Source organism: Pelodiscus sinensis, chromosome 9, assembly GCF_052426305.1.
Source record: "Pelodiscus sinensis isolate ZL-2025 chromosome 9, ASM5242630v1, whole genome shotgun sequence".
Taxonomy (NCBI): Eukaryota; Metazoa; Chordata; order Testudines; family Trionychidae; genus Pelodiscus; species Pelodiscus sinensis.
The window spans coordinates 60,023,827-60,046,342 of NC_143060.1; the positions used below are offsets into that span (position 1 = coordinate 60,023,827).

Sequence of the window (22,516 nt, forward strand, 5' to 3'; positions counted from 1 at the left end):
TATTACCTTGTCTGGGATTGAGCACACTCAGTAACAGTGACACCAAGAGTGGGCTTGGGAAGAAAAACGGAGAGAGTTAGGATAAGAAATTATCAGGGATAGAACAAAAGCAGGAGATGGAATAAGAAGAAATGCTTGTTTTCATTTGTTTGGAATTGAGGAAGGTGTCAGAAGGCCTGGCCAAAGAAGGGAATGCGAGCGGAATCTTTCTGGGCCTGCTTCGCCCCCTTAGTCACTGAACACCCAACTGCTGCTAACTCACACGGCAACAGCACATGTGAGGTCTCCCTTTTGAGAGATCTTTCAGAAGGAAGCTTCTCTGGTTGCAGGAATCTGGAAGCTTTAGCATAGCTCATGGATTTTCAGTCCCCAGTTTACAACACAGCAAGGGAGGAAAATATTGCAGCACCTACCTAGTTGGATGACAAAGCTGAGAAATTCTCCAGCACAGAACTAGAAGAGAAAAACAGGCAGCATTTTTATTCACTTTTTCAAGACAACGGCTCTAGATGCTTGTATTACAATTTTGTTACAAACATAACAAAGGGAAGCCTCCAGTATATTTGGCATGCCGTCGTAAGTAATCAGCTTACTCTGTCCCACCCCCCAACAAACCACTCCAACTCAGGCCATCCTTGTCATTCAACGGGGCCCCTTAGCACGACTAACTGGTGCACCATGCCCTTCTAGACCTCTAGAAAGGAAGTCTGATCTAGAAGACACCCATAGCCTATCAACAGTCCCTCCCTTTTAGAGCAAAGGAGCAGGGGGCCCTCAGCCACAATTTCTTACAGGTTCTGTTGTATCATCATCCCCCTATGAGTACTAAAAACTGAAGGGGGTCATTTTGTTTCTAGTGTATGTAAATGTAATTCAAATGATAGATCATGGGCTGTAGGGCAGGCTCAGGGCTGACAGTTGGGGAGTGCGGGTGTGTGAAGGGGGAAATGCAGTGTGTGTGTGGAGGAAGGAGTGGGGATGGGCGCATCTGGACAGTCCCGGTTGCTGTTGGTGACCCTGCCCCGTACTGCTCCTGTTCCCAGTGGGAGCTGTGGGGGCAGCACCTGCAGGCAAAGCAATGCGTGAAGACCCCCTGGCCACTCCCTTCTCCCCGGGAGCCACACAAACACGCCTGCTCTGCTGCCAGGTGCAGCGCAGGGCCAGCAGGATAGGCTGGGAGCACCACTACCCAGGATGCACATACCTCCCCCTGCAGCGTTAGGGCAGCCGCTGCCAGCTCCCTGCTCCAGTGTCACTGGCCTGGAGAAGAAGCAACCCCAGCTGCTTCCAAATCCCCTACAGTAGCGGGAGCTCTGCTTCTAGCTCCCCCAAGCAGTGCTGGTGCTAGGGCCAGGCATCCAGAGCCCCGCCCCTAGCCAGCCACTTTTTTACCCGTACGACATCCCAGAATGCATGGGTCTACATTCACCTTTGCCCCCAGCAGCTCAAAACTGTGATAGAAAGTTGTGTATCATTTGCATATTGATTCCTCCATTGCATAGCCTCCGACTAACCCTCTGACATGCTGAGCAAGAAGGGTAATGGAAACCCTGTGAAACCCTGCATGAGGGAGGTCCCTGGGTGCAGAACACTACCAAGAATGGGTCCATCAGCCCTTGTGAGGGGCCTCAGACATAGCAGCCAAACCCAGGGGTCAAGCATATCAAAGGCAGCTGACATATCTAAAATAATCAGCACATTACCCATTCTTCACCCCTTGCTGAGTAAAAAGCAACCAATGCAATCAGTGGAGCATCTGTGCCATACTGACAGATGTCCAAAAAATCCAAGAGAATACCAGATCCCACTTTCCCAATTTTCCCCTAATGGGAGATCCAGCACAGGCAGAATGATTTAGGTTAGGCAATGGTTTCTTGAACAGAAGCTGCAGTAGTACCACTGAGGACTCCTGGCACCTTCTTTCTTGAAGAAAAGGTGTGTATCTCAGCCAGCAGTAGATTTGCTGTCTCTCCATTGGCTTTTACCAGACAGGAAGAACTGAAGTTCAGCTCACAGGCTATACCCCAAAACTACATCAGCTGTTACAACTTTTCCTTCCCTGCACCTCAGCAGGACAATTCCCTTTTTCAGGCAGAGCTCAACCTCGGTTCTGGGGAAGCGGGACCCGGAGGAAAGAGGTGATCCCTGCTCCACCCTAACCTCCCTTCCCCACAAGCAACTGAAAGGGGGCAAGAAACTGTCGAGACTGGTTAAAAAGTGGGTGGAGTGGACAATGATTCATGCAGAATCGTTAGAAAGAAGAGGGCCACCACCCCTTAAAACCGATGGGGCATGGAGGCCTACAGATAGGGAGTATCTGAATAGTTATCAATAAAGGGTGCTCAGCATGAGAATCACAGGAGGCCATCCACACTAGTCAGCAGGCAGGTGTGTGCACATGCATGGGAAGGGAAGAGGAAGGAGCACGGGTACGAAGAACATTGATTGGAAATGGGACAAGAGGATCCTAGAACAGGTTTTACTGAAGCCAAAACATACACGTACATCCATGTGTCTGGGGTAAACAAACAGACCTGTCTGGGCTAGACAGTTTAGGAAGGAAGAAAGGGACTGTGCCCATTCCACACAGGGGTTAGGGCGCTGAAGGGGAGGTTACACAAGGGGAAGGAAGATGTGCTGTGCCTTGGCTAATTAAAATAGCAGGATTTGTGCCTGAATCAGTTTAAGAAAAGAGTAACTTTTTTCTGTGTGAATGTGGTGCTGAGAGAGATTAGCCTCCATAGGTAGGGTAGTGGAGGTGGGAAATGATAGGGAGTGAATGAAGAGAAGTTTAGGTGAGTGGTGAGAGGACACTCACATTATGAGCAAATGAAGAGGATGTACCTGACACTGTTGTGCTAACTCAAGGTCTTGCTTTGCAAAAGCCTCCAACATCACGTTGTATTGTTTGCCCAGGTAGTTGTATGTGCTGCCAAAAAAAACAAATTAAACTCAATTTTGCAAAGGGGGGCTTAGAACAGCCACCTCAACTAGAGCAAATAGACTTTCTCGTGCAATATTTCATTTTCAGAATGTAATTATTCCGATCAAGAAATTCCAGTGGTCTGGAGTAGTGTTTCTCAACCTTTTTCTTTTTATAAAATACCCCTTTTAAAAAAAAATTATAAGTATGCCCAGTACCTACAGTTTTCCAACACAATTTTTTTTTCTACCATTGCAACACATTTGTTTAAACAACTTAATCTTAGCTGGGTGGGCGATTAAATTTTTGGGTGCAAAAAGTACAAAAATAATAAAACACTGTAAAACTTAAAACAAAAATTCTGTTTTCTCCAAATTTCAGTTGTGTTGTCGTACTCCCCCCCCCCCAAGGGGTACTCATACCACTGGTTGAGAAACACTGGTCTGGAGCACACTGTGTACAGTTGAGTAAAAGCATGGCTACCCCCAATAAAAGTTACATTAAGAGTATGTCTACACTATAGAAAAGATTGAAGCTGCTGCTGTCAATCTTCCAGGATTTGAATTAGCGGGTCTTGAGAAGACAACCTAATTCAAACTGAGAGGGGCGCTCCAGTCTATGCCAGTAGTCCTGCATCCACGATGAGTAAGGGAAGTCAAAGGGAGAGTGTTCTCCCTTCAACTTCCTGCAGTGTAGACAGTGCCAAAAGTCAAGTTAAGGTACTTCGACTTCAGCTACACAATCAACATAGCTGAAGTTGCGTGTCTTAATCTGACCTTATCCTATAGCGTAAACATATCCGTTGTGTACCCTTCCCACCATATTTACAAATGGCACTGTTTTTCCAAGAACAAAAAAATTCCTTAGCCATTCTGGGGAACAATCCCACTTTGTTTTCTCATCACTTGTGTGATTTATGGATTGACTCTAGATGAATCCCAATGCACTACAGTGCTTAAGTGCTCACCTGGACCTATCCGTTTATTTGCTGCAGAACTGCTTGTTATTTTTGCTGCAATGGACTAACACGGCTACTCTCTGAAACTTGTCACCTGGACCTACATTCAATTCCCTTCTCCTCCGCCGACATTCCACAAGATCACCCATAAAATCTTAGTCTCCGAGCTTCGGTTCCCCCTCTGTAAAGAGGGTAATAATCCAATCCTGCCTCACAGCAATGCTATGGATTTATTTATCTTCACTAAAGTTTATATGGCACTCAGAGTATTACAGTAAAGGGCTCCATAGCAGGGAAGCTGACAGCCTACATGGACCTCTGAGCAAGTGGGGTGGTGGCTTTGCATTCACAGAAGAGATAGGGCCTCAGGCTGAAAGGGCACAGCCAGCCCTCCCATGGCAATTTAAAGGGCCTAGTGCTCGAGCCACCACCAGTGGCAGCAGGCAGGCGCTCCAGGCCTCTTTGAATTGAAAGGGCCCAGGGCAACTGCCTCCTTTGCCCCCCTCCACGCCATCAGTGGGCTTACATGTAAGTGCAATACAGAGACAGACAGTGGTAAATGCGACAACAAATAGAGCAGGAATGCAAAGAGACTGACCTTCCAACTGCCCCAGATGCTCCCACAACCAGTGCACTCAGCAGTTGCTAGTTTGTGAGGGGAAAAAAAAACATTTTACTTCATATAATAAAAAGTAATGGAAGAATGAGCAGTAGAGCTCACAGTTGTGAACATGGCTAGAACTCACGCTGGGTAGTAATTATTCAGGTTGAAACCAGGCTCTTTCTTGTGTAAGCCACATAGCTTTTAGACGCGATCATTAAAAGCACAGCCCCTTACCTCATCCACCCCATAAAGCAGCACAAACTTCTCTTGGTACTTGTTCACACACTGTGCAAAGTCCAAGAGGTCTGTGTCACTGAACTTCACTCCCTGGAAGGAGGGGATCTGTTCTGTTATCCCATCCAGCAGCTCCTCAACACGAACTGCACAGAACAACAGTCTCATATCAAGAAACACATCCCAGTCACACAAAGGACATCTTTGATCTCCTCCCCAAAAAAAGGTCATCCCGGACATGCAGCCCTTATTGTTCATGTGAGCAGAGTCTGGTCCCCTCCCCATTCCCTAACAAGAGGCAGACTTGTTGCTTTCCAACATTTTCTTTATGGTTTACATGTAAGAGCGTGGTTACTTAAATAGCACTAAAAGTGCCAGTAAATAGCATTAAAAGAGTCAGACTGTATGAAGAGAGGCACGAATGCACTTAGGAGATATGTACCATTGATGTAGAATTGTCATACCCACCTCCCATTTACATCTACTCCTGTGGTACGTGCTTGCTGACAATAGCACAGATTATCGCATGGGATATAATCACATCTAAGACGAATAGTGTCTATTCTGCAGCATGTTCTTTTTTCCCCCCATTGTCTAGCTCCTTCTTGACTCCATTCATCTCAAGAAGTGGCCTGTGCCCACAAAAGCTCACGATACCATCTACATGTTTTGTTAGTCTCTACAGTGCTGCAGGACTATTTGTTGTTGTTTAAGTTTCTCCTTCTTGAGTATTCATCTTATCAGTTCAGAAACTGAGAAATACAGTTGGAGAAGCAGTTCAGAAATGAACTGGTAGCTACAATTTAAGAATAAATAAATACATTCAAAGAGGCAATGCAATCTGCTGCTCACAGCAAGGGAGTAAAAAACCAGGTCAATTCTTAGCTGTCTTGCAAACCACCTTGGGTTTCTCCATACAGGCAGTCCCCGGGTTACGTACAAGATAGGGACTGTAGGTTTGTTCTTAAGTTGAATTTGTATGTAAGTCGGAACTGGTACATATTGTAGGGGAAACTCTAGCCAAACATTTCTCCAGAGCTCAGTTTTATTCTCCCACACCTCACTTCCCTCAGTCCTTTATTCTCAAGCTGAGGTGTCTGCTGAGAAAAGCCGCTCCATGTCTCCCTGGTCTGCTGGGGGGAAGCAGCTAGTGCGGGGTTGCCTCACCCCGTTTGTAAGTAGGGATCCTATGTAAGTCGGATCCATGTAACCCGGGGACTGCCTGGATTAGAAAAAGTTACTGTGGCTGAACGTGGTTAGTATACTAGCTAGCTAACCAGGACTATCCCACCCAGCCAGTTATATCCTATTTTGTACATGGGCATTTGATTTTCCTTCCTACCTGCTATGCTTTGCACTTGTCTCCACTGAATTTCTTCTTGTTGATTTCAGACCAATTCTCCCACTTGGCAAGGTTGTTTTGAATTCTACTCCTGTCCTCCAATGTTCCTGCAACCCCTCTCAGCTTAGTCTTCTCTGCAAATTTTATACGTACCCTCTCCACTTCATTATTCAAGTCATTAATATAAATATTGACTAGTGCCAGACTCAGGACTGACCCCTCTGAGAACCCACTAGATATGTCCTCCCAATTTGATAGCAAGCTATTCAAAACTACTCTCAGAATGTTTTCTTAACCAGTTCCAGTCTAGTAACTTAATCTGGACCACATTTCCCTAGTTTGCTTAAGAGAATGACATGTTGGGCCGTGTTAAAAGCCATATGAAAATCATGATACGATTACATCTACTGCTTCTCCCCACTATTTAATAATTCTGTCAAAAAAGGAAATTAATTTGGTTTTGCATGATTTGTTCTTGACAAATCCGTGCCGGCTAGAGTTTATAACTATTCTCTTCAAGGTGGTTACAAATTGATTTTGTAAATAATTTGTCCTTCCATGTACTAAAGTTAGGCTGGCTGGCCTAGGATTCCCAAGATTTTCTCTGTTCCCCTTTTTATAGATAGGCATTGCCTTTCATCCAACATCCAAGAGTTCTCTAACATAATTGCTAATAGTTCTGAGATTGCTTCAATTAGTTCCTTATGTACCCTAGAATACATTTAATCAGGCCTGGTTGACCTAAATACATCTAATTTACCTAAAGATTCTATAATCAGCTCTATTACGGCTTGTTTTGCTCCCCCTTTGTTAATATTGTGTTGAGTATCTGGTCACCATTAACAATTTAGTAAAGACCGAAGCAAAATAGCTATTAAATGCCTCAGCCTTCTTGATGTCATCAGTTATTAAAATCTCCTTTCCCATTAAGTACAGGGTCTACTTGATCATTCAGTCCTGTTTCAGCATAGTAACATTAGTTAATGTAGATGAGCTAAATTTGCTTTCAAATCCTAGATTCACCAGCCGTTTCCTGAGTGAATCCCTCGAACAGGGAAAGTCTGCGTATATTAGGAGCAAGAGTTATTGACTGACCGATACTTACTCTTCACACCTGTTAAAGGGGGAATATGATAGTAATAAAATGGAGTGTCAGGGGCTTCAGATGCAACTTCCTGTAAGAAGGCAACCAGTGCGTCTGAAAGAGGCAAGGAAAGAAGGCAGTCATACTCCGAGGCAAGGGAAGGAGATCATCCGCACAAAGGGGAGTTCAAGTTCATAGATATATCAAAAAAATCCATCTCTAAGGAGACGCTGTTTTGCCATCTCTTCTGTGTTTAATAGGTGTAGGATATAGGAACTGGGCACTAAACTTTTAGTAGTGAGCCCTCTAAGGTTTCTCACTGTCTAGGTTTCAGAAACCAACAGACCAGCACTGTATACAGGTAACTAGGTCTCAAATGGTATATAAGGTTTAGTAAACATGATTTCACATCCACTGAGCCAGTGTAGTTCCTTCAAATTACATGTGTTGTATAAAAAGCAAGAGACAATAGGTTATTTCATTTTGGGCTAATATGACAGATTGGTAACACTAGCTTGGGTAGCGTTGTGCAAGCTTCTTCCACATAGTTCTAATATTTAGCCTCACTTCTATCTGCACTTCAAAAGTAATATGCCTCAACCCTGTTAATCCACCCCAGTGATTCAGCAAAGACTGTCAAATATGCCAATGTGACATATGCAATTTGGCATGTCTAACAGGCATCAACAGGAGATCATCGATTAGTTTCTCTAGTGATCAAGATCCAATACAAAGTCAGTTTGTGAAGGGGAGATATTTGTGCATCAGCTACCAATTCAACGGAGCACCTCTCTCCTCCTTTCTTTGCAGTGGGGATGCAGCTCATGTTTGTACAGCTCCAAGCATGCAACTGCCATTCCATCAGTGTTATTTCCAGAAAAGGTTTCCAAAAGAATGCTCGTATGACAGCGAGGATGGTGGCATTCTGCACGTGAGTAGCAGAAGATAAAGGAAGAGCTTAGACCTATGTTAAAGCTCAGAGGCGGATGTAGGGCAGGGCGAGTGGGGCGGCTGTCCAGGGCCCCGCGCTTCAAGAGGCCCCACACATGCGCCGTGGCGCCACGGTGCATGCGCCGTGTCAAAGGGGGGGCCCCGCGAAATTGTGCTGCCCTGGGCCCCGCAAAACCTTCATCCGCCCCTGTTAAAGCTCAAGAACCTGCTCTCCTAGGAGAATCCCCAACACTTGGAGGACAATGAGGTGTTGTCCATATAGCAAAGATACAGATGCCATGTGACCCACTACAGCAGCGTTACTGACACAGATCTCTAAAAAGCCTGACCACCCTTAAACACACCAGCAGAAGAAAAAGGGCCTCTGTGGGTGCAATGGCCACAGAGATCTCTGCTCACCTTTGTTTGTAGGTTTCAAAAAAGAGGGGGCGATCCCAGCAATCCCACTGGCCCCGATGTCAGCTGCATGGCGGGCCTGGACAGGAAAGAACAGAATGTATCAAAGGTGCATTGCGCTGCACATGTTTCTCTCATGCACGTGGGAAGAACCACATGAATCCATTGCACAGCTACCAGTTAAACCCCAAGAAGCAAGCTGGACACCGTGGAACAAGCCCAGCCCTGACGTCAATGTGAGTTGTACCAGTCTGTGCCAGAGATGAAGGTGCCCTTCCATCAACATAATGCACAGCCTCTGTTTCTAAACAAAGCACATATCGCCTCTGCCTGATTAACAAATGAGCCTCTTTCCTTACAGCTCCCATCTCCCAAGAAATAGGTTAGCGTCACTGACCCCATTGTACACACAGGGAGATTGAGAGAGGTTAAGCGACTTGGTCAAGTCACACAGGAAGTAAGTAGCAAAAGCTGGGAATAAAAACCCTGCTCTCTGGCACCCTCAGGTTCTTCAAGAATTGTCCTTCCTAAAGCTGCTACGTGCCTTTAAGATTCCCACATCCCCTGAAGAAGTGGCCAGGACAGCTTCTGAGACCATGTGTGTGAGTAGCTGAGAGAGAGCATGCATCTATATGTGAGCAGGGGCTGGCTGAGAGAGAGACTGAGTGGGAGGAGGGGAGAGAGTAGAGAAGCCCCCTAAGAAACAAGGAAGAAGAAGTGAAGGGTGGTGGTCCTGGGGGTGCAATGGAAGGAATAAAGGGCAGATATAGGGGAGCCATGTTACCAGTGCCTGTGCTTTAGCCTAACCAGGTTTTTCTAGCATGCCCATCACGATAGTGTCATTCTCTCACCCCAATGACCCTCAATTTCCTTGCAACATAGGCTGGCACAGAGAGGATTTCTTTTTGTCCAGAACATCAATACATCTAGAGCTGATTCTCTTTTCTGACTGCCACCCTGTCTCTAAAGCATCCCAATTTTGACCGCAGACTCCACATCCCACATGCCTACCTTGTTGAATGTTAAAAGGTACCTAATAATTTTGGGGGCACAGCAGATGCCATCTGTTATGTCAGTGATGCAGCAATATCCCCTCATGACAAGCAGATGCAACTTCATGACACACGGTCATCCCTTAGGATGAAGCCACAAAGTTCATTCATTAAACCTTGCCACACCAAGAGCGCAGTGAATAGGAGCCTCACAATTCCAGAGCGGCCTGAGGTTTACCCTGAAGTGACCCAAGCAAATTAATACAATTAAAAGGTACATGTGAGGGGCATCAGGTCACATTAGGAAGATTTCCCTCCAACCTGGGAGAATATTTTTACTGTTCTGTGGTTTTACAGCAGTTGGGTGCAGGTGTGTGACAGGGCATCCCAGACCCTGCAGCAATACAAATGAATCATAAAAAATTCTGCATAAATGGGCCGAGCCACCCAAGTAGAGCAATGTGATTAGATCCAATGCTCGAGTGCTCAAAGACTCAGGATATGACTACATTGCAGTAAAATGTCCCTGGCTAGCTCAAGTCAACCGACATGGGTTCACTGGGCTTGGGCTGTAAAATGGCAGTGCAGACATTTGGACTGGGACTGCAACCTGAGCTCTGGGACCCTGTGGGGTCAGAGGGTCTGAAAACCCACGCTCCTGTCCAAGCTAAAACATCTATGCTGCAATGTTATAGCCCCACAGGCATGGCCCTGTGAGCCCAAGTCAGCTGACCCAGGTCAGTGTTTTATTGCCGTGTAGACGTACCCTCAAGATCCCCCAGAAAAGGGGTCAGCAAGTGCATAAAGGAGAGGGGAATCCACCCATAGGTAGTTATGGAAAGACAAAGGAAAGGGAAAATTCTTTCACGCACCAGTTCCTTTGTCTCAGGTAGACTTAATGCTCCCACATGAATGATCACATGATCCAACCTGCACAAGAGAAAAATTGAAAGGTTGCTGTTTATTTTTTGGTTTGTGGGGATTTAAATGTGTGGGAAAGATGCTGGATGGATAGCCTGGGGAAATGAATTATATCCTCTCTTTGGCCACACAGCAGATACTTCATTGGAGTAGATAAAAATGAAAAGGGATCTAGAAACAAAGTTTTAGACTATGGCAAAAAGTTCAGCCACACAGCCAACACCTCTTCCCAGTTTCCTCCCCTACCTACAGGCATTCTCTACACCTCGATCCCACAATCTTACTTCTGCAGCGCTCTCAGATCCTCATCCCCAGAGCTGCCATATACTGGCCAAGTGATCTTCCTAAAGCAGGGGGCCGATTCCCCGCTGCTTTGCCCCTTGTATAGTTACTTTCCCTATGTTAGTGTTTCTCAAAGGGTATGTCTACACTTCGAAGTTATTTTGGGATACCAGAGGCTACCCCGTGTCTTCACAAGCCACCTGTATTTTCAAAATATTTTTCAAAATAACAGACACGCTATTTCAGCATCCCAGTAACCCTCATTCCACGAGGGTTAAGGGATGTCTCAAATACACTTTAAAGGGATGCACTTTATTTTGAGTTTAGAGTGCAGTGTAGACATAGTCAAAGTGGCTTGTGGATCACTTTGAGAAACACTGCCCTATGTGAAGGGCCATCATTCTGATCTGTAGCATCTGACACCATTTTGCACCAGTTGCAAGGTTGTGGAAAAACAGGCCCATTGTATGCAGCAAGCTAAGAGAGTGGCACAGAGCTGACGAAAAAAAGTGCTAATTTTTCATGGGAAATTTCAACCCCCTTTTCCTTCTACCCCAAAATTTCCATAAGATTTTTTGTGGTTAAAAAATTAAAACCCCAAACCCAGAGTTTTTCTTTTTACTGAAACATGAACCAAAACTTTACCAAAAGACTCTTAATTAGGAAAAAAAAAACACCAGTTGTGTTTTCCCTTCTTTCTCCCTCCAAACAAAAGCCCAGAAAGTTTAAATCCAAAAGGAAATTTTCAGGGAAAGATTTTTCCTTCTCTGTCACTTGTTTTCTTTCTTATCCACAATTACATATTCATCCCCCTCCAACTCACTTTCATCTTGGAGGGTCCAGTGGAGAGCGACCAAAATGATGAGGGGACTGGAGCACATGACCTATGAGAAGAGACTGCGGGATTTGGGTTTGTTTAGTCTGCAGAAGAGAAGAGCGAGGGGGGATTTGATAGCAGCCTTCAACTTCCTGAAGGGAGGTTCCAAAGAGGCTGTTCACAGTAGTGACGGATGGCAGAACAAGGAGCAATGAATGGGCTCAAGTTACAGTGTGGGTGGTCTAGGTATGATATTAGGAAAAACTATTTCACTAGAAGGGTGGTGAAGCACTGGAATGGGTTACCTAGGGACGTGGTGGAATCTCCATCCCTAGAAGTTTTTAAGTCTCGGCTTGACAAAGCCCTGGCTGGCTTGACTTAGTTGGGATTGGCCCTGCCTTGGGCAGGACTTGATGACCTCCTGAGGTCTCTTCCAGCTCTACGATTCTATGGATGTGAGAGACAGCACAAAGGCGAGTGACATGAGGACAAGCAAGACATCCAAGAGGAGGGATGATCCAGTTACTAGAGTTGCAATGTGGGGCGCTAATAGAGTCAATTTCGTGTTTTGTCACAGGCTTCCTGTGTAGCTTCAGGCAAGTCACTTGGTCATTCTGTGCCTTGGTTCCCCATTTGTACAACGTGGAATCAACAGCTGTGCCCTGCCCACAAGCGACGCAGAAAGATAAATACGTACAAAGATTGCAAAGCTCTCATGCCCGGGGGTATAAAAGTAGCAAAGATATGGCCTCATTTTTACATCCCTTATTGCTTTCACTCCCCCCAACTTAAGCAACAGGAAAAGGGTATTTTCCAAAACTGCTTTTCTTCCACAGCCCCTCATAAGCAATAGGAAGAGAAGGCTTCCCCGAGACCCGCCCCTTCTAAGCAGTATGGAGGGAGGTCAACTGTGCACCGATGAGTGAGCCAGACATTTCTATAGTCACTCGGTTTGAAAAGACCCGCAACATCTTGACAAAAGGGCCAGGAAAAGAAATAGGGGAAATAACAAGAGGATGCAGCCTTTGTAATGTCAGCAGTAAAACAGAAAGGCTTCTGTAGAGCTACTCACTTATCTTTCCCTTTGGTCACCCACACCTCGGCTAGCTGCTTCCTCTCCTCCGTGCTCAGTGACAGCCCTTCTCCCGTTGTGCCGTTCACTGTTTCAAACAGAACACAACACACTCTAAGGCAGGGGTTCCCAACCTGGGGCACGTGTACCCCCAGCAGGTACGAGAAGTTTGTCAAGGGGATACGGGGAATATTTGGTAAATAACTAGATTACCCTCATTGAAATATTCCAAAAGTTGTAGTGTTAGAGAAAAAAAGCTGTGGATTCTAGAGTCTAGAATTTATTTCCTTTCATATTGAATAGGGGGTATGGGAAGGTTTACTAAAAGCTAAGTGGGTACGGGGACCGAAAAAGGTTGGGAACCCCTGCTCTAAGGCCTGGCTTATCGACTGCTTCTACTAAAGACTGTTACTGAGATGTCATCAAACAAACTAAGCATATATCAGACAGTTGTAAACAGATATGGAAGTCCACACAGGGGTGTGTACTGATTTCTACACTGCTTTCCTTAAAGTTGTGGAATGTGTATGTGTAGAGAAGTCCTACAGCGCGGAAAATGTTAAATGCATAGCCCCCCCTCCCAGGCCAACACAGTCAGAAAGGAAGAAAGAGAACAATGAATCTGAAGCTTATTTGATAAAGGTGACTATTGAGTTTTTAGCCAAGAATAAATGCATCTTTCGTAACCAATGTGATCTATTGAGTGAACACATCCTGCCCAAGCACATGCATACAAGTTTTAGACGGGCAGCCGTGTTAGTCTGTTTCAGCAAAATAAACGAGGAGTCCTGTGGCACCTTAAAGACTAACACATTTATTTGGGCATAAACTTTTGTGGGTAGGAACCCACTTTGTCAGATGATTTGTTAGTCTTTAAGTGCCTCATTGTTTTCAGATGGACAGTCATTCATATGGGTCTTTTCTGTCACTGCTTTGATCCTTCTGAATGCCCTAATGTGGTGTTTTCTAGTAGTTGTCTCTTTGCTTCCTTCCTTGCTCCAGTAACATTCCCATCTTCTGCTCTACCCTGTACATAACAGAGTTTGGGCAAAACCAGATTCCTAAAGGTTTAGATTATGATCTCTTCCACTTATGTGCATACATTTATAATGCTTCCATCCACCCCCATATTCCATTGCATCACAGCTTGTGGCTGAGGAGAGGCACAAATCCTTGCCAAAAACTTACCAAAAACGTTCTTCACGCCTTGATTTATTACAAGATAATCCACATATTGCTCAATCACAGAGCAGTTAATTTTTCTGAAAAGAAAGAAAATGAGAGGACAGAAATAACACGGGAGCTTAAGGAACCGATGACTATCTTCAAGCTCTAACAAATTTCCCTCTAATACCCAAGAGGGGTCAGGAGTATGATACCTAGCTAAGAAAACAAATCTGCCCTCTTTCTGAATCTGCCACTTTGTGACAACCTCTATACATAAAGCACAGGGCGTTTGGGGCTAAGCAGGCCATATCAGAAAGCGTCCTGTACGTGAGATCTAAATAGGGGTTCCTACAGCTTGAGATTCACAGAACTATCAGACACATATCTTCAGTGAGCAGAACTATAAAGCTATGCGTTCTATTGCTACACTGTAGCCTTTTTTCCTAAGACGAAAACCTAAAAATACTAGAAAATTCCTATCAAATTTACCTGATTCTGTCTCTTAACCACTGACCCTCTGAGCATACAGCAGACACCAAGCTGACTCTGACTTCTGGAAAGAGCCACAGCTACAGCCGGGGAAGACAATTATTTTTGATGGAGGGGAGGGGCACTGCAAGATTTTGGTAAGTGGTCAAGGGTCATGGAGGTGGTACAGGATCTGGAATGGAGGTTGGGTGCAGAAGGGAGCTCGGAGCAGGAAACTGGGGTGCAGGAGAGGGTGTGAGGTCTGAAATGGAGTTTGGGTGAAGGAGGGGATTGTGACTTGAGGAACTGTTTCCGGCCAATAGGAGCTGAGAGACAGTGTTCAATGCCTCTTCTCCCTCCCAGCACAGAGAGCTATAGGGAGCAGCCAGCCACTTTGAGCAGCGCTGCTTTATGCCGTGGGGGGGATACAGACTAAATTAAAAGGTTTGGTGGGCCCAATCCAGCCCATGGGCTGTAACTTGCCTACCCCGATTTAAGGGCTTGTCAATTTTGACAGCAACCCTTTTGGTGGCAAGAGGTAACATTTACCCATCTGAAGTCATTGGAGTGATGGTAGCTGCTACGAGACCCTGCAACTTCTTTGGGGATGCCATTGAGCTGTTGGGAAAAGTCAGAAAAAGACAAAAAAAATCTTCTTGACTAGAGAAATACACAGAGTAAATTCCTGGAATGACAAAGGTCTACCGGCAAAGTCTGGAACAAGTGGACTTTGTAAGTTTCTTTTGAGAAAAACAGACTGTGCAGTTTTCTTACAACCTATGCAGACCCAAGTACCGTAGCAGGCAAGGTCTGGGCAGAAGATTGGAAGCACCTGGTATAGTTCTCATACAGAGGCAGTTTCTCTTTGAATTTCACATGTGCATCACTTATTAAAACATTCACCTTTGGACTAGATAGTATTTATGTTTGGGTCTCTGCTTGAAGGAAAAGTTTCCAGAAGCAAAATCTCTTACACCATTTTTGAAGTAAAGGAGACAGTGAAAAAGACGCATGTCAAACAATACAAGGAAAAATATAAGCACATTGTAAATAAGGGGCACTAAGCCACCAAACTTTAAAATTGGTGGGAATATAATCCTTGCAGAGCTCTATACCCTTTGCTTGGTTTGGAGATGATGGGAAATTAAGTGACAGAAAAATCACTTCTGAGACCGATCGGATGTCAGTTCTATTTCTCTTAACAAGTTTACCGACCACTCTCATTGTTACTCCACACACAGCCTGCCCCACCATCACCCTTTCCCAGCCTTTGTCTCTGGTGCCGCCTCCTTTTCCTTCTCCGGCTGCTTCCAACTTTGTTTATGGCATCAGAACAACACTGACCCAGTTTCACCCAGTTACACTCCTGCTACTTGGCATTACTGAGTAGAATCAAAGGCACCCAGCATGGTATGTCTGAGGCAGGGTCGGTCCAAGGGTTTTTGGCACCCTAGACAAACTATAACCCCTTTCCTTCCCACATTCAATACAGAGAAAAATAAGTGACAAGGAGTCCTGTGGCACCTTATAGACTAACAGATATATTGGAGCATAAGCTTTTGTGGGCAAAGACCTGCATGCATCTGACTGTTAGTCTACAAGGTGCCACAGGACTCCTTGTCGCTTTTGCAGATCCAGACTAACATGGCTACCCCTCTGATACCTGACACCATGCAAGAGAAAAATAAGTTACTGCACGTGATGACACAGTAACACAGTTCTGGTAAATAGTCTACAATAAATACACAATCTTACTAGTATTTGTGATTCTCCTTTTGCAATCTTGTTAAAACCTCTTACCCAAGTTTTCAAGTCTAACACAATACAGATTCTTCCTGGGCACAGCTCGTCACAGCTCGTTACACAGTGGTGAGCAGCACTGACACCACTGTATGACTGGCCAACACTGGGCTACTGAGAATGACTGACCTGCTAGACCCTGCCCCCAGGCAATGCTCGTTTGAAGTTATACCATGATTCATTTCCCCTCTTTTTACATACACAGCTGTGCTCCGCCATGTGAAATAAATAGTACAACGCAACTTCTGACCAGGCAACAATGCCTTGGTTTACAAGTACAATATCCGAGACTTTAGTTTACAAGAGATAACATATTAATATATTTTTAAATAAAGAAAAATATTCACTTCTGTCTAATTTGGTGCCCCTTAAAGCCTGACACCCTAAGCAACTGCTTGGTTCGCCTATATGGGGTGAGGAACCTCAGGCCCGGCTTGCTTAGATCCAGCCCCGAAGGCTCATGCCCACCCCAGCATTGGAGAGCCCCTATGCTACCCCACCCCAGGGCTGGAGCACACACAATCTAGTAGGCTGGGGCCCCCAGGCTCTGGTGTGTGAGGGGAATGTGGGGAGTGTCTTTCTCCTTCTTGTCAGAGGGTTCTTGTTGTTGTTGGGTTTTTTGGTGGGTTTTTTTGCTTCTCACTTGTGTGCGCGGCCCTGATTTTTCTGTGGGTGGTCAGCCCCCCCCTTCCGAAAAAAAGGTTCCCCACCCCCTGGCCTCTATGGTCGGACTGGCCCTAGTCTGAGGACTCACAGGGCTGCGCTTGGCTCTGGTAGGCTGGACGCCACATTCCGCTCCAAAGGAGGCAGCGGCGCCCTGAGCCCGGGCAATGCGCCTTTTGCCCCCAGCCCAGCTCGTGCGGAAAGGAGGGGAACAGCCCGGCTGGAGAACTTGCTGCTCGGCGCTTTCCGGGCTGGAGCCGCTCTCCCCGGGAGCGCCAGCACGTGCGCCCACAGGGGAAGGGGTCCAAGCGGGCAACAGCAGCACCTCCCCTCCCCCGGCGATCCTAGACAGCCGGCCTGCCCGCCACTCGGGCTCCCCCACCTGGTCCCTCTGCAGCCACCGCTCCCCAGGCTGCAGCGCCTCGCCCCGCGGCGGGTCTGCTGTCCTGCCCGCCCGCCTGTCCTCACCTGCACAGCGAGCCCCCGAGACCGCAGCCCCCGCTCCCCGAGCAGGTGTGGCTCCCGGTTCCCGACTGAGCATGCCCGGCGCTACCGCTCCGCACATGCTCGCTGGCCGCGGCGACGAGCCGGGCTGCGCTCCTGCCCGCCCCGCGCCGCGGATCAGCGCGCCGGGGAGAGGCCCCCGCGGTGCGGGCGCCTTGCTGCGCTCCTTCCCCAAGCAGCGGCCGGGGGGCCGGCTGGGAGGGGGGCTAATAGGGCCCCTCAAGCCCCATCGCAGGGCAGATTTCTCCTGAGAATTTTGTTTTTGTTAAAAAAAAAAAAAAAACCCATCCAGGAGCCCTGAACCAGAACTCTGTTGGGTGGTTTTGGGACAGGCTTCTAGCGCCCTTCTTCGTTTGCCCCCTCCCCGGTTTTTAACCAAAGAATTGCGTGTGTGGTTCTGGAAGCCCTTGTAACGACAGAAACACTAACTTCTCCAAATTTGCGACTTTGGGTGCACTGAAATGGTGAGTGTTTTCCACCACAATACCCAGTCCCTCGGAATTTGCAACCCATGGACCAGGAGGCAAGTCGTGAGCAGGAGCACCCAATTCCATGTATGCATGACAGAAACCGCAATGGTCGCAAAAACGGAGAGTTTCACTTTCTGTCCTCGTACTCTTTTCAGGAAACCCCTTTTTAGGGATGTAAACGGTTAACAAGACTCTGGCTTGCTGGTTAACCGGAGGTCCCAGCCAGAGCAGCCCCCAACCCTTGGTAGGATCGCATGGGTTGCCTGCAGCCGGCGGCTAAGCGATTAAACGAAAGCGTTTCCCAAACTACGGGCCACGGCTCGGAACCGGACTGCGGGAAAAAATACCGGGCCTCAGCGTAGCTGCCGGGGTGTTCCGGGCTCCCAGAGTGTCAGTGTAGTGCCAAGTCCCCCGAGCTCTGGGCCAGGATGGGCCGAGGATGCAGTCAGAAGTTCTGGGCTCCCGGCAGAGGTGTAGTGAGGGAGGAGTTGCCCCCGGGCACCGTGCTGGGGAAGAGGGTTGGGGGGCTCACCTGGGCTGCAGGAGGAGGGAGGTGCTGGGAATCGGGCACTGTACTCAAGGGCGGGGGGCAGGGAATCAGCGCTGGGCTCAGCAGGTCTGTGCGGTTTGGGGGGAGGTGCAGGGAAACGGAACTGCGAGAGTGAAGAGGTGTGGGGTGCTGGGCTGCAGAGGGTGGGGCAGGTGCAGAGCTCAGTTTGGCTGCAGGAGGAGGGAGGTGCCAGGAATTGGGGCGAGACTCAAAGGGAGGGGCAGGAAATCAGAGCTGGGCTCAGCAGTTTTGCAGAGCTTGGGGGGAGGTGCAGGGAAACGGGGCTCAGCTGTGCTGTGGGGGAGGCATGCAGGGAACCAGTCCGGGGCTCACCTGAACTGAGGTGGATGGGGGGGAGGCACAGGGAACAGAAGGGCAGCTCAGCTGGGCTATGAGGGGCTGCAGGGAACTGGTGCTACACTCCCTTGGATTGTGGGGGATGGTTTTGGGGGAGGTGCAGAGAACCAACCCGGGGTTGGGTTGCAGGGGAGGGAGGTACAAAAAAGCCAGGGCTAGGAGTGGGGCCATGACTCTGGGGTTGGAGGGGGAGTGTGTGGATAGAGGTAAGGGGGTGGGTCAGGGGCCAGGAACAAAACCATGGCCATGGACTGAGGTTAAAGGCAGAAGCAGAGCTGGGAGTGGCAGGGGGTGTCCCAGGCCCTACCATTCCCCCCATTCCAAATATCCCTCCATGTCCCACATTTTAAGAATTACAGATCTGCGCCAACAGCCCTAGACCATGAGGATATCTCCCCTCCTGTTCACTTGCCCAGTGTGAGATTATTCAGCATAGGGGAAGCCTTGTGACTGCTTACACAACTGTGGGAGGCTAGGCCTGAGGCTTCTTGTTGTGCTCTGTGTTGTGTATTTGTGTGAGTGCACCTCAGACCAGTCCCACTCAGACAAACCACCAGGAACAGGCTTTAGTCTGTAAAAAAAAAAACATAGACCAGGATCACAGTTCAGCAGCTCCTCCTCTCTGCATGCAGCTTCTAACTCAGACACTGAGGACACTGCTGGGGGCAGAGGATACATCTTGGCAGGAACCAGGAAGTTCTCCCAACATGCCAGTTTGTAGTCCACAACTTGTAGTTCCCAGGGCTGCTGTTGAAACACACTGGACCTTGGGCTACAAGGATATCAGAGGAAACTCAACTAACTGCTACCGTCACTTTCTACAGCTAATTTGCATGCAACAATTTTATTAGTGGTAATCAGTCTGCACAGATGGTAGATTCCTTGGCCGAACTGCCACAGTTCTTCATAGCTTGATTTGCTGCCCATACATCTCAATACAATCCCAATGCAACCCACAATCCCAAATATTCACTTGGAGACCACCATCATCAGTACATGCATTAACCCAAACATACATAACTTACATAACTCCTTACTGCAGCACACACCCCTCAATCACAAACTAAAACAAATCTCCCGGCACGACATGCACACTAATCCAAATCCTCATGTTAAAGTTTCTTAGAGATGGCTGCCCAGGGAGTGAGGGACCCCAGAGGATACCTGCCTAGATGGCAGGAGTGGAGTCCAGAACCTTCCACTCCATGGGGCCTTCCCTACCTGCCTACATAATTTGTACACAATACAGAGAAAAAATGTTAGTTATTTTCCAAAGGACAAGTAGCAAGGAGGCTATGCATGCACAGGGGCAGCCCGTGAGCCTAGGCAGACTAGGCGGTTGCCTAGGGCACTGCCGGCCCGGGGCGCCCGATGATGATGTCATGGCCATTGACGGCTGTGCAGGCGGGGGTGCCGATCACGCCTTCCCAGCAGGCCTCAGGCCGCTCCTGTGCATCATCCTCACTCCTCCATGCACACGGCACCAAAATCTATCCCCTCTACAACTCCAAGGCCAGATGTTGTCTGACTCACACAAAGCCTTGTGATATCATTAAAAGGCATCATCACCTTTACGTTTGTAGATCTATAGAGCCTTACGTAAAACAATTGCTTCTTTCCATTTTATTGAAGCTAGGACTAATTGATATCTGACTTTCCATTGTAAAGCTCTTGTCACACAAACTAATCTCTATGCAACCCTCCTCTAGACACAGACACACCCATTTGCAATCAGCTTGTCTTAGCTGTAGAGGATGAGAGTTCTGGTAAGATACCAATTAACACATAGTCTGCGTCTAGACTGGCAAATTTTTCCACAAAAGCAGCTGCTTTTGCGCAAAAACTTGCCAGCTGTCTACACTGGCCACTTGATTTTGCTCAAAAGCACTGACGTCCTATTGTCCGAAATCAGTGCTTCTTGCGCAAATGCTTTGACGTTCCCGTTTGGGCAAAAGCCCTTTTCTGGAAATGTTTTACGCAAGAGGGCCAGTGTAGACAGCTAAAAACTGTTTTGCACAAAAAAGCCCCGATGGCGAAAATGGCGATCGGGGCTTTCTTGTGCAAAACCGCATCTAGATTGGCACGGACGCTTTTCTGCAAAAAGTGCTTTTGCGGAAAAGCGTCCGTACCAATCTAGATGCTCTTTTCCGCAAATGCTGTTAACGGAAAAACTTTTCCGTTAAAAGCATTTGCGCAAAATCATGCCAGTCTAGATGTAGCCAAAATGTTTAAAAGATATGTTACCACAACCCTTTAAAAATTGCTTGTTTTTCATTGTGGCACTGGCCTAGATGAATTGCACTACGTGTAAAAAACCCACAAAAGACAAAAAATTCCTCTAAATGCAGTTTCCATGGGTTACAAGCTAACTCTGGTAAATTGTGAAGAGACTTTTAGAGTCATTGATCTAAGAGGCATGTGTACACAAGCAGGGAATCACACCAATATTCCCTCTAATCTTTTGCATCCATGTGCGAAATAAATATGTATGTGCACCCAGGCATGTGTGAATGTGCACCACCCATAGACCAACAAACTTATCTGTGGGCGGTCTGATAATCAACAGGGCAGGACTTGAATTTGTCCTGAGCTGCCACAGTGATGGTAGAGAAGTCTCCTGTTGGCATAAAAAACCCACCTCCATGAGGGCAGAAGTCATGCTGGCAGGAGAAGCTCTCCTGCCGACATAGCGCTGTGCATACGAGCACTTATGCTACATAATTTATGTTGCTCACAGGGATGGCTTATTCACATCCCTGAGTGACATAAATTATGCCAGCAAAATCTGCAGTGCAGACATTGCCTTTCGGGGTGGCTTTGTGAATACTGATCGAGCTCTTCCCAATCACAGGGCATGGCATGGGAAAATGTGAGCATAGTTCTGGAAAACCAGAATGCCAAGGGAGACACGGTTGCAACTTATACTATTACCTCTTTTGATATATACCGACTACATGGTAGAGTGCACTTTGGTTTTATTAGCACAGGTTTGAGATGGTCACATTCAATACTGCTTAGCCATTCATTGGTTAAGCGATGCAAAATAAATGGGAGAACTGTGTGATGAATTACAAAAGGTTGATCTATGTGAGGAACCAAAACTTTCCAGGAAATAGAGTTGGTATAAAAATATACACCACTAGGTGTCACCTCCTTTACGGACTATCCACCCCATATCCCTGTTAATGTGGGAAAGGATTAGAAATGGTAATAAGGAGCATGTCTTATCAAAAGGTTCTGTAATTTTTTTTCCGAGCATGGCTTGTAGTCAGATTCTATTTTTATTACTATTCCCAGGGCAAGGATTGGAGAAACTGTGCTAAACTATAGTTAAAGCAGAGAATACATTTCAGTAATGTACAGGTAAATAGCAGAATGACACAATTATGCCCCCAAAATCAAACATTACAAATGTAGGAAATGCAGAGTTCATGGTAAAAACTTAACATAACTAGATTTCTGCTAAATTATGGACACAGGCAGTTAAGAATTAGAGATTCTGAATTTTGCCCTGTAACAATGACAAGAGAGAATGCCATGGAAAAAAACAAACACAATCTTAATGCTTTTAGTATCCCATCTGCAAAATGAGGATAGGACTTGCAAAATAGCTAAACAAGACAAAGGAAACTCTTTGGAGAGGAGTTATCTAATTCTGTCTGTTCAGTGCTTAACCCTACTGGTCCCTCACCTTGGTTAGTTCCTCTTGGTACAAATGAACAGTAATAAACACAAATCTAAAGTGTTATTCAATGCCAGTTAAGGTTGCATTGGGACAGCAACCCAAAACCTCAGAAGCATGGAACTGATAAATTAAGGAACATGGGGAACTTTTTCTTATCACTCACATCTATCTATATATTTTAGAAATGTGCATCTGTCTGTCTGCCTGCCTGTGAGTCTGTTAGTTCAAGAACTCCTCCTAAACGAGAAAAGCTAGGACCACCAAATTTGGCAGGCA

The 22,516-nt window shown here is 46.7% G+C and overlaps 1 protein-coding gene across 4 annotated transcripts in view; it reads right to left on the reverse strand.

Annotated features, from left to right (window-relative positions):
• The window catches only part of NPL (N-acetylneuraminate pyruvate lyase), a 33,008-nt gene that overhangs the window by 2,788 nt on the left and 7,704 nt on the right, over positions 1 to 22,516 (reverse strand). Inside the window, exons 1-11 of one of the 4 annotated variants that reach the window (XM_075936788.2) lie at positions 18,181 to 18,236; positions 14,761 to 14,829; positions 13,765 to 13,838; positions 12,577 to 12,664; positions 10,357 to 10,414; positions 8,496 to 8,571; positions 7,167 to 7,259; positions 4,720 to 4,865; positions 4,480 to 4,526; positions 2,845 to 2,929; positions 414 to 453 (exon numbers count right to left, since the gene is read on the reverse strand). In XM_075936788.2, coding sequence (XP_075792903.2) covers positions 414 to 453; positions 2,845 to 2,929; positions 4,480 to 4,526; positions 4,720 to 4,865; positions 7,167 to 7,259; positions 8,496 to 8,571; positions 10,357 to 10,414; positions 12,577 to 12,664; positions 13,765 to 13,838; positions 14,761 to 14,825 — 772 coding nt within the window. In that variant the 5' untranslated portion in view covers positions 14,826 to 14,829; positions 18,181 to 18,236. Of the gene's footprint in view, positions 1 to 413; positions 454 to 2,844; positions 2,930 to 4,479; positions 4,527 to 4,719; positions 4,866 to 7,166; positions 7,260 to 8,495; positions 8,572 to 10,356; positions 10,415 to 12,576; positions 12,665 to 13,764; positions 13,839 to 14,760; positions 14,830 to 16,011; positions 16,159 to 17,142; positions 17,299 to 18,180; positions 18,237 to 22,516 lie in introns of those variants that run through there. The other 3 variants (XM_006126924.5, XM_006126925.5, XM_025186579.3) reach the window with 3 other exon arrangements.